The 12738-nt window shown below is 33.8% G+C and overlaps 1 protein-coding gene across 4 annotated transcripts in view; it reads left to right on the top strand.

Moving 5' to 3' along the window:
- Positions 1-10351, top strand: part of prom (prominin) — a 455259-nt gene extending 444908 nt beyond the window's left edge. For 3 of the 4 annotated variants that reach the window (XM_074171614.1, XM_074171616.1, XM_074171617.1), the window contains 3 exons: positions 6420-6458; positions 6636-6692; positions 9948-10351. In XM_074171614.1, coding sequence (XP_074027715.1) covers positions 6420-6458; positions 6636-6692; positions 9948-9975 — 124 coding nt within the window. In that variant the 3' untranslated portion in view covers positions 9976-10351. The remainder of the gene's footprint in view (positions 1-6419; positions 6459-6635; positions 6693-9947) is intronic. The other variant, XM_074171615.1, reaches the window with a different exon arrangement.
- Positions 10352-12738: the final 2387 nt, after the last annotated feature.

Below are 12738 nucleotides of genomic sequence, written 5' to 3'. Positions count from 1 at the left end.
AAAATCTAACTGACAAAACCTATACTTAAATCAAACGTAAACAAAACACATTCCAAATACAAAGCAGAGTCTAGAACCAAAACTACTATACCGAAACAAAGCAAATGCAATTCAAAATAGACCAAGAAAAGAACAGCCAAAATCGTCAAATATAATCCGCTAGAAATATTTAGGTATAGTATGTACTATTAGATACGGCGGCCACTCATCATCGGGTATATGTAACTCAGTGAAAACACAACGATAGTGCGTTTTGAAATACTACTAACGTCATTCATTGTCAACATTCAGAACTAAAAATTATTATGTTCGTCTTAATTTATTCGTTCCATTAGGTACTGATAGGTTCAAACTAATACATTTACATCCTCCATTATCCCTTATTTTAGCCCCTTAAGGGTGGACTTTATCAAAATCCTTCCTTAGGGGATGCCTACGTCATAGTAGCTTTATGCATGCAAAGTCTCAGCCCGATCGGTTTAAAATTGACAAAGTTTCATACAAACTTTCATCACCTATTTTATCCCCTTAGGGGTAGAATAGATCAAAATCCTTTCTTAGCGGATGCCTACTTCATAATATCTACCTGCATGCCAAATTTCAGCCCGATCCTTTCAGTGGTTATATATATTTAGAGATGTAATTTCGGATTCTGGAACTTGTATGAAATATAGATGTAACAGAAACAGAAACTACTCTACCAATCTTTTGTATAAGGAAACAAAAATATTCAATGTGAGATCTCTTTACATTTATCCTTGCTTAATGTGGTCCAAAACAAATTGTCAAAAATTTGTACTACAAAATTCCCGAACAACAAAAGGTGTTACAAATACACAATTTACAGTTCCCTCAATGCATAAAACTTTGACTCAAAAATCAGTTCATTTTTATGAACCCAAATTATATAACAAAAATTACAATACTTTCAAAATATTCTGAGTAAACAATAAATCTCCCATTTGCTAACCCTCACAAAAACACCCATAGGTTATTAACTATACGCCTGTTGTAAACAGGAACATTATTCTATCAATTGTTCCACTCCTCTCATACATAAGCCTAAGATGTGTATAAAACAAGTAAATCGGACACATTTTATGTATAACTAATCTTATCTCTGCTCCACGATATATTGTTAGAAAAGAAATATGATCCTTCAAAGATAACTTTCAGAAGACAGGCATTAAGTTGCCTAACTGAAACTATCACTGGAGGAATCATATTGAACAGAATGTAAAAAAAACATTAAACAAAATGTAAAAATGTATTTCCAGTTATCTGAATTGAATAAAATTGAATTGAATTGAATAAATTAAAAAAAAAATAATCCTCAATGCACCATGAAATAACTATAATACCGTGATATAAAATTGGTAGTGATCTAATTTATTCAGAAGAAACTATGTATCATCTCATTACTGATTATTATACTGAATGGGTGGAATTGATATTATTGGATACGCATGCTTACTCGCAAACGGTAATCAAACATCTAAAATCAAAATTCAGACCGTTGAATATATCAGCAATATTGATTTTGGACAATGGAACACAATTTGAATCAGCTCAGTTTGCTGCATTTTCTGCTAAAAATAGTTTGCAAGTGGGTTTCACCAACGCAATTATTGATGTCGCGAAATTATATATTTTTCCTACTACGGAGACCTATTTGAAACTGAAAGTTATTGATATCATTGAAATTAAACACCTAATAAAATCATCCTAAAAAATACAAACGAAAAGTTATAACAAAAATGCCAAAATTTCTAAACTTATCAAAATGAATAAAAATGTGTGATATCAAGATAAATTGAATTCTACTTGGAATTTTTCTAACGTAGTCGACAATCTTAGAGGACGTTCTTATATAAATTCAGGAAAATAATGGTACTTCAGTAACACATAACCATAGGTTTATCGAAACTGTGCCAAATAACAGTGAAGATGATGAAGATAGTAGATAAGTCACTGGAAGCAATAACAGTGATTTTAATAATGATTCTGATGATGATTTGGAAATAACAGCATCTGACAACACTTTGTATAAGGTCTGAAATACTAACGTATTGTGTAAATTTGTTTTAATTTACAAAAAATGAGAAGTCATTAATGTATTTATTTGTATTTCGGAATATGAAAAAGATTCTTTAACAACCTTCAATTGAATATAAAAAGTTCTGATAAAAACATTAACACTTTTTGAATATTTGAATACGACAAATACCTAAACGACAGCCTTTGTTTTAAGATGCATTCAAAAAATACTTTTTTCACTAAAAACACGTATTTCGCCATACAATGACTTCTTCGGGCGTGTCTTTAGTAACTATATTCTACGTATGCAATGCTTAATATACCTAATTTCACAATTTGAAATACCTACGTGAGTTTGTAGTGAATTAAAGTACCTGAGCTTATGGCCCAGTTTTTTCCACATTTGAAAAAATATTTATTAACGAGGAGTCATTCAATTATAATTGATCATTCAGTAAATCAGCTGAATTCTTGAATCCATTGATTTCTTAACAATGAAGAAAATTGAGTTTCAAACTTTACTCTTCAGAATGTAACAAGTCTTATTCATAATTGAATTCATATCCTTTTGCTTCTGGTTTGCGAATGTTGAATTGATCTTTCTATTCACAAAACTACTTCTATGCTATCCAAAAATGTTCTTCCTGTTTGGCCAATATACAGTTTTGGGCACGAGCCACTAGTCAGGTTATATACTGATTCTTGCCCAAAAGTGTATAATGGCCAAACAGAGAGAACATTTTCCCAAAGAATTCAAGAGAATAAAGGTAGTTTTGTAAATAGAAAGACCAATTCCACATTATCTGCAAACCACCTTTTAGCAAAATGACATGAATTCAATCATGAGTACGACGTGTTATATTCAGAAGAGAAAAGTTTGAAACTCAATCTTCTAGAATGTTTGGAAATCAATAGATTCAAAAATTCGGGTAATTTACTGAATGATCAGTTAGAATTGAATAACTCCCCGTCACTAAATATTTTTTCAAATGTGGAAAGTGGCACATTAGCTCAGGTAATTAAATTCATTACAAACTTAGATACTTGAAATGTAGATACTTCAAATTGTAAAATTGAGTATATTAAGCATTGAATGTGTAGAATATGTTAGTAAAGACACGCCCGAATAATCCACTGTATGGTGAAACACGTGTTGCGTTTTTGTAAAACGTTTAGTGAAAATCTTGCAATAAAATGGTTTCCGAATATGTTAGCAATGAGTTTTCATCAAGTATTGGCCAATTCCATCATATACCTTTGTTTTATTTCTTGAAAACACAACCGTATGCTCCTCAACAGACTGACTTTTACTCGAACTTCTGATTTTGTATAAATTTCTTGATGATGTCATATTCACTGTTCAGAAAATAAAAATAATAAACCATTTTTTCAAACATTCAGGAAGATCATCAATCAAAGAAAACAAAATCCGAGTGGTGGGCCATGATCGATTGGAACGTGAAATATCAAACGTTTCGTGTGCTCCTGCGGCAGGTATTATCAGTCATATGTGCTGAGACATCGAGGTATAACCTTCGTCCAGTAACATACGGAAAGTTTGATACATCAACTTCCATTCGAGGACAACCTACCAACCCGGATTTTGTTCTCACTAATCGTGACTCCCGCCTATCTACTTATATTGATCATCTATCACCCCAATTTTTTTAAATCTGCATATCAAATTTGAAGTTTTGATTTTTTTCGTAGTTCTGTTTAGAATGAAAGTGTTTGTAATATTTATTTTTTTCTTCTGAAGACTTCTGAGGGTTGATTGCAAATGGTCACCAAGTTGGTACGAAAAACTGTGAATAAGACAACGAATACTTCGTTTTTTATAAAAATTGTGAAAACAGAATATGTCACTGGATGGGAGGGTTTAGGGTAGATAAAATGTACTATCCCATAAGCAGCTCATATCCGAACGTTAACCCTTGTTCGAGCAGAGGGTAAACAAGGTCTGTTTTCTTAACGTGTGTTTCTTGGCATGTTTCATTTTCACCTATTGAACTGTCTCCAAATCATATCGAAGTATAGCCAAATCATTTACTCCTTAATTCAATAAAGTGTCTGCAGAATTGAAATGTTATGATATTCAGATGACTAAGGTTAGGTTGAGTGAGGTAATTTTTTTATTGATATAACTTGAATATAATTGGCATGATTATTTGTGATTTAATAGCACCATCCATTTTGATATAAAACAATTTTCGCACTATGAACGCAGTAGTTTTTTCTGTTGAACTGATACAATAAATTATTCTAAAATCGATTTTATACAACAGTGGGCAGTATCAGAAATGGATTGATTATCGATAATTAGCTCTAGGAAAACAGGTAGATTTCAAGCGAAATAATAAAAATGCAATATTAAATAAAGGTAGGCAGATAAATTTTCACCAATAAGTGGATGAATATGAAAACATAAGCTTTCACGGATTCTGTCACGATTACCGTGAACCAAATCCGGGCTGGTAGGTCGAGATCGACTTTAACTTGTGGTTGAAGTGGTTGAAAACTAGTTATTTTTATTGATTTCCAGGGATTTCGGCAGGTTTAATTTATGTCTTTTCATTTTGTTTATGTAATGTAGTTCATATGGAAATCATATTCGTTAAAACTGGAAAGCATTAGTGAAATAAGTTCAGTTCTTCTGAATTTTATAATACAAAAGTCTGACAATAATCCTGCCTGACCGAGATGAAAAATTTAGGATTGTGGTTTGATCTAGCTCTAATTACCATGTCAGCTATCTGAACCAAACTTTCTATAATGTTCACAGGCAGCTGTTTCCAAATCGTGAGTTGCTCAACACAAACTTCAAACTTAGACTATGCGATCACTGATCATGTCAAAAATTTCTTACTGCGACAGTATTTATGGTCCTGCTTCAAGACAACCGAATGCTCTTCGACTATAGCGTATTCAGAATAACTGTCTACATTTCTCGTTTGGTATCCGGAAATATGACCATATATTCTCAGCCATGCAAGAATCGGGATTTTGAAAAGTTGAGAAACTTAGAACACTTTATACACTCACAAACACAGGTGAAGTTTCGATGTTTCCTCAACATGATTACTCACTGAAGAAGCTTATAACATTCTCAACAATTCATAGATTCATCACACGGAAGGGCTTATTCATCTCCAAAAACAAATCTTCCATCTTCACTTGCTGCTTCTCGTTTAATGCACCTAAACATTTTGATCAATCACCCTGTGATTTTCGAACTTTTACAATGAAAACTTAAAAAAAAACTGAAGATTTACTAACCTGTCTATTCTCTTATTCGTCCTCGAACTTGGCAATACAAAAAGGAATTTCTTAACTACCTGATCTTGTCATTATAGTATCACTTGTGATGCACTGTTTGGAATGTTTGGTGTAGTAATGAATATTACTGGAGTTTTATCCCAACACCAAACCGTTATTTTAACACTTCCACACGTGTTTCAATCACCGAATGATCATCTTTAAGAGGAACATTAAACTAGATTGTTTAGTTCACAGTATCACTGTTAAGTCGACTTTTTTTTTGTTATTTCCAGGTCAGGTTAAAAAACAGCTTTGGATGATACTTCGCCCATTCACCTTTCTGCTGATTTTTCCTTTATCTTTTTTGTCTATTTTAATTATACTATTTATGGTGAATGAAGACGTAATATTATAAACATTATTACTACGATTTTGACACGAATTACGGAAAATGAAGTACGAAAAGTGATCCTCAGAAATCAAAAAACGAAAACAATCAGGTACTTTATTAAACGACCAAAAATAAGGTAATTAGTCAACCTCAACTTTCCATGAAATTTCGAGAATTATTCGTAACCACTTTCATCAAATATTACTGGAGTTTTTTCCCAACACCAAACTGTTATTTAAACACTTCGACACGTGTTTCGATCGCCAAGTGATCATCTTCAAGAGGAAGATCAAACTAAAACTATAAGTTTGGTGTGGGGAAAAAACTCCAATTATATTCATTAACACACCAAAGTTTCCAAACAGTGCATCACAATCACTTTTATTGTCCCAAATTTATCTAATTACCTCGAATTATGGAATTGTAATTATATTTTCCTTGAATCACCTGTTTTCCTAGAATTATTCATAGATGAGTGATTGAGTTCTGTAACTACTATTATATTAAATGTATTGTGTTCAATAGTTCAGTGTACTACTTCAACTGAAGAAACTACTACGTAGTGGAACATGAATGAGTTCATAGTGTGAAAATTGTTTGAAAAATATCATTGATTATTTTTCCAGATAACCATGGAAACACTCATAGTAATAGATTTTTCCTCATATCAAGTGTTTTTAAGTCTTCAATTCAAAAAGGTCATCAAATATATATACTCGTACCATTGTTTCAGCAAACTATCGGCTTTTTCATCAAAAATTTCAAAGGCAAGGTGAGAAAATAATTTTACTTATTGAAGTGTTCCATTATTTATTACTTTGATACACAGACGATTTAGTCAGAAGGCCGTATCTGAACCAAGGTCTACCAGGTGGTATAAATAACTGTCGAGTAAAGAGATTATTGAAAATAAATTGAAATGATAACTAAATTGGTGTTTTTGTTTCAGAGGTCGTCGAAACCATGAATCACTCAAACTAGTTGAACCTGTCACTTGGAAAGTTGGGTAGGTGAGATGGGCACATGTTTGAATATAGTATCTGACATCTCTCATCATACTTTTCCAATGATATCCCCCATTATTGCCATCTTGCCGTCCTGAAAAGGAAAAGTCATGGCATAATTTTTGAAATTCACCTCACCATTTTCATTTGCTTCCCTAGATACTCACACCATCCTCTACATTATCCAGATTGATATTGATCAAATCACACCAAAAATAGTCTATTGCTGAAAGGTTGAACAAACACCTCAAACAGTGCATCTGCATCTGTCAATTATTCATCAGTTTTGTGATCACTTCAATAATAATAATAATAACAATAAATTGACTTTGTTCCAAAGAAGAGGTGGAGGACGATCAGAGCTGTTTTTCAACTCAACCTCTTCATGATTTCAACAATACACAATACCATCACAGATTCAATAATTTGGAAATAAATTAGATTATTAGAATCAAATACGAATAATATTCCTATTAATGAAATGCACAATATTGAGTAGCAATCAATATCGATAACTATTATAAAAAAAAACATATATAGTACCAGCAGCATATCACTAGCAGAGAGAATAATTTCTATATCAAAACTCTTGTCTTCTCTCACGATGATCAGTGTGAATTCATATAGGTCGATAGAATCGGCTTATCGTAATAATAATAAGCAGGATTGGCCACAAAAACCCTTGGCCTTTGGTAAGTTGCGCCACTACTTACCGAGCAACTGGTGCAAAACCGGACCGGCAAGCCGAGCGCAGCCGGGAAGAACACTATTCTCCCTCCAGTGGCGGCTGTGGGTCCACATGGCTAACCACCCGATGCATCTAAAACTTGGTTCCTCGTAATAAAGGAAGGGGCCCCTACAACCGTCCCGCTCGGAGAGGACAGAGGCAAGGTGGTGGGGCCCATAATTTGATGATTTGCGTACCGATGAAAACCTGGCAATGACAACGGACGCTTTGAATGGAGCTGAGAGATATCCTTATGCATTGCTACCAAGGTAGCGAGCCCGCGTGAAGAGAGTATATAGAAAGAATGCATGCTCTGTGGTGTGAAATACATCCGTAGCATGCCGCCTATTTCGCCCAAAATTTAGGGATTACGCATCCTATTTTCGGCGGCAGGGCTATATAGGTCCTTTCCAGCCTACCAACTAACTGGTAGAAGTGACAGTTCTGCCACCCGTTGGCAGGGCTGGAGGGAAGACTCGCATCATGCCACCAATGGAGTCAATCAAAACACGCAGGGCGCTCCAGAGAACTAGGCCCCTGAAGCCACAAGAATAGGCTTGTTTGGAAGCGGGGGTTCATAGTGTTCTAACAGAAGAGGCTGACATCTGGCAAATCAACACCGTGAGGCATTTGATACAATATCTCATGAGCTTATCCTGCATTTGCTCAGATGCCTTGCGGTACACTACAAAATGGTGAGATTAATTGAACAACAGATACCACTCTGGTGAACTCACTCCACCATAACATCTGGTCAAACCAGAGTCCGAACAGAGTTGGTCACTTCCAGTAGGGGTATATTTCAGGGCGATTCCCTCAGTCCCCTTCTCTTCTGCATCTCACTATTGCCACCCGGCAATAGTGAGATGCAGACACCCGGTATAGTAGGACGTGTTCACGAATATTTTATTTTCTCAAAATGGTTTAGACTTTCACGGCTGAGGTTTTCAGTGTCATTGCTTTTCGAGTTTCAAAGCAGTGGATTTTTGGAATTTCTTCCTTTTTCTGATCAAGGATCAGGAATAGGTTGATATATTTTTTTCAGTTTCCTGAATGAATCTCCACATTCCTGACTACAAAAATGTTTGTATGTTTTTCTTTCTATTTCTTCAATAGTCAAACAATTCAACTTCTGGAAATATTGGTCAGTCCAATTAAACAATGAAGTGATTCAGTATCAGAATTTTATTCATTAATACTTTGTGAACCTTTCCAACAAATTGAACATTTTCTAACCGCGTCAATAGATGAAGCAGTGGCTGACTATCTATTCAAAGACATACCAAGTTATTCAGGAAACACTGCATTGTGAGATTTTTACTTCACAGTTAACGAAACCGCTTCTTCAGGCATGCCAATAGCTATACAATACACAGTAGCTCAACAATATACAATAGCTAAACAATAGCTACTTCAGGCATCCCTTAAGAAGCTATTTTATAGCGACCATCGACCGATTCCATATTGAGTTACCTCTCAACAACAAACAGTAATTGCTTGAAGATGCCACCTTTCCTTCAATATATTCTTATGACGTTCATGAACTACTTGATTACTTTTTTGTGTGTATGGTTTTGTTCTCTATAACTTGCTTGAAGTTCATTTGCCAAGATGTGCTGGTGATGAATGATACAAAAATTAAGAATAGCATCGATAGCTGCCTGAAAATACCAAGCTTTCGATGACAAGATATCTGAGTAGAAGCTGAGAAGATTTTCAACATTGCACGTTCAATTCCCACTCACCTCAAACAAATCCCTATTCCAAAAAAAACATGATATACAAATATAGGAAGATTTGGGCTTTATACTTCTATACATTTATACAAACATGTGGGAATTTTGAAAGAAAAGAATAAAGTAATCAATTTCAAAAAATTCACTATACAAAGACGAAAATTGTTTCAAAAGTGATTCAATGTTTGTTTGAAAATAGTTGTTTCGAGAAGACTTTTACTTCCAGTTTGTATCTGAAAGTTACTCCATTGCATAATTTACACATTAGAGTCAATTTTTTGAAATTGATTGCTTTCTTCCTTTGGAAGATTTCCACAGTTTTTTGTATGAAGATGGAGAAGTAGCAAGCCAAAACCTTTGTTTCCCAAAAATGTATCTCTCCTAAAAATATACTCCTTTCAATTCATACAAATGTGACTTCAACAATAGTATAATCACGTTTAATGACCCTAGAATTATTATTTACTTCAATTGCACATATGTATAGTACTTTTGTTTAAATCATTAGGGCGATTTCAAATTCTTTTATAATTGAAACACAATGTTTTTCTGCAAAAAATATAACATTTGGTACTTCTCATCAAAAATCAATGAAGCCCTATTGAAATATTTCAATTGAGTTTCTGGATTTGAATGAGTGTAAAAATACTACTATTCTGCTAGACTGAACAATAACAGTGATAATAATGATGAACATTCAACATATATATTATTCGAAATATAAAAATGTTCTCCTCATTCTATCTGACACTATGTTTATGCATACAGGATAAACAAATTATTCATTTTTACAGATCAACTACCCCAAAAAGCTGGATTTAGCCGTTACTATCTAGTTTCTTGAAAATTGTTACTTCAAGTACCTAACAGCTGCCGCTTTCTCACTCCAGGAGATACTAGAAAGGAGCAATAAGTGAAGATCTCCACTCCAATTAGTGCTAGTTAATGAATATATTATGAATAAATGGATACTGTAACAAGGTGACTGCTAACCTCATTTGAATTCAATCACGCATCAACAATATTATCAGTTCATAAAAGCATCTCCTTCGTTCCGGGAAGTAAATCAATAATTGAAACCACGGACTTTCATTCACCTTGGCGATTTTACTAACTGAATATTTACCATGTGTTCAATTTTATAAGTTATTGATAGTTATTGTTTTTTGACCATATAATTCATGAATAAAAAAATAAACCAGTATCAAAAGGTGTTTAGAGGTTGGTGAATAGTGGAATATACCCTACAAAAATAGTTTTTGAAATCATCAGAGGTTATGTTCGAATGCCAAATTCCACTATATTGTTGTAGGGTGGCAGAAGACATTAGAAGAGAATTGAATAAATATGATATTTGGGAAACTGATTATCTAAAAAAATTGCCGCAAATTCTGAATTTATTTTTTCTCTTTCCTATTACTTCGTGAAAAGTTTCAGCTATAATCATAAACTTTTGAAAATCTAACTGTTTCGATACATACGGACTCAACAGCAAAATGCTAAATGCGATGTAAGATTTATTATCAGAGCTCCTTACCAATCTGATTAATCTATGTTTTTCATTCGGAACCTTCCCGTATGTATTTAATATAGCAAACGTTATTACTATCTATAAGACCGAAGACAGAGACTTACCTTTGAACTATTTACCAATATCAATAATATCTTTAATAAAATCGTGAATGTTAGATATACCTTATATGGACAAACAGAAACTTTCAAACCAAAAATAGTTTGGCTTTAACAGTTGTAAATCCACAGTTCAAGCAGTTGAGGAATTGGTTGGGAAATAGTAGACGGTTTTGAGGAGGATTGGGTTACTGCAGTAACTATGTGTGACCTAAGCTAGGTGTTCGACTGTGTCTCTCACGAATCAAATTGAATTTTTCCAAGTCATATCTCACAAACAGAAAACGAGCGGTTAACTGTAATGAATATGAATCTGGTTTTCGAATGGTCGAATACAGAGTGCCTTAAGGCTCTATCTTAGGACTTTCTCGGATCATAATATATGTAATTAATATGTTTTTTAATCCACAGTCTTCCTTACGCATTATGCTCACTAACGAAGTATCACTATTCGAATCAATTGATGATGAAGGCCTCTGGAAGATTTTGTTTCATGTCAGTTGAACAGAAAGCTGATATAGCAAATACTTTCAAGCAGAATTCTAACAGAAAGAATTATATTTTCGTGTAATCCTCTGAATCAAATTAGATCCGACTCTAAAGTGACATTCTCACTGACTTTTAAGCTTCATAACCAGTTTTATTTAATAACTTGAAATGCACTGTTTGGAACCTCTGGTGTGGATATTACTGGCGTTTTATCCCAACACTAAAACTTTATTTTCAACACTTCGACCCTTGTTTCAATTACCAAGTGATCATCTTCAAGAGGAACATTTAACAAATTCATAACAATATTGCAAAAATAATAATCAGATATTGACCCAGTTTATGCTTCTAACATTATGTAGCAATTCCCTTGATTTTAATTTGTTCAAAAAGTTCTCAAATGAAGTGGCAAATGTAACTTATAAGAACTTCAACAAACAATCAGATGTTTTTTTACTAGGAACCCTTTCTACACTCTCGATGAGTTATTATACAGGTACATTTTCCTAACTTTTTTATGATAGTTTTATTATACTTGTGTCATCAGCAATCCTATTTATATTTTTCTTCTCATGTTCATAAACACTGTGTACCCTATCGCTGTGTATGTTCATGTATTGTGACTTGTATGTTTTCAACATAACGAAGTCAAATAAATTATATATCTATCAATCGCATACACGGTATACTTTTAACTCAAATGTTCGAACATATCATTTTTGATGTTAGTGAAGTGAATTCAGAAATTGATAAAGCTGTTTGAAAATTGAAAAATCAAATGAAGTGGATAAGATATTTCACAATTTCAGTAATCCATTGTTACGATCTTTATTCTTGTTTGAAGGCCGTTGTGTTTTGAAACTGTATCCTAACGTTTCGCCAGCATGAGTGGTTGGCTACTTCAGAGTTTCATTCATCTTGATGGTTAGTTCATCAAGATGAATGAACCTCTCAATGAAACGTTACCTCTGGCGAAACGTTAGGATACAGTTCCAAATCACGGCGGCCTTCAAACCTGAATGAAGATGATCGAAACAATGAAAGTCTCGGCAACGAAAGCCTTAACCAATTTATTAATTTCAGTAATATTCAATGTTATAAGTTTGAATTCATTTTGATTCGAGGGTTTTTCAATCTAGCAGAATTCTCAATATTTTTTTAACTTACCCGGAGTTGCAAATGTGAGTAGTAGAGAGGCAACATTGAAAGACCCTCACGTAGACCCGACCACACTGGATTACAATGGAGATATTTTAGAATCAGAGGAAAAAAGAGCTTCTTCCTCGAGATCCTTTTGATGATTGCCCTTTACTTCCAGAAAGTAGGCAGCGCGTCGATGGCAGCGGTGTTTGTGATTTTTAGGGTTTTGGTAGACGTATCTGTTTTGGAGTTCCTGGAATCTTAGGTTGATAGGTGTGAATTTGACGATATCATATTGTTGAATCTTCTAAAAGGACAGATGGGGCG

This window comes from Leptinotarsa decemlineata, unplaced genomic scaffold (genome assembly GCF_025532065.1).
Source record: "Leptinotarsa decemlineata unplaced genomic scaffold, Ldec_3_MD MMD2_tig00000026_RagTag_RagTag, whole genome shotgun sequence".
Classification (NCBI taxonomy): domain Eukaryota; kingdom Metazoa; phylum Arthropoda; class Insecta; order Coleoptera; family Chrysomelidae; genus Leptinotarsa; species Leptinotarsa decemlineata.
The sequence above is the reverse complement of the archived record's forward strand: the minus strand, read 5'-3'. Positions and strand labels throughout refer to the sequence as shown.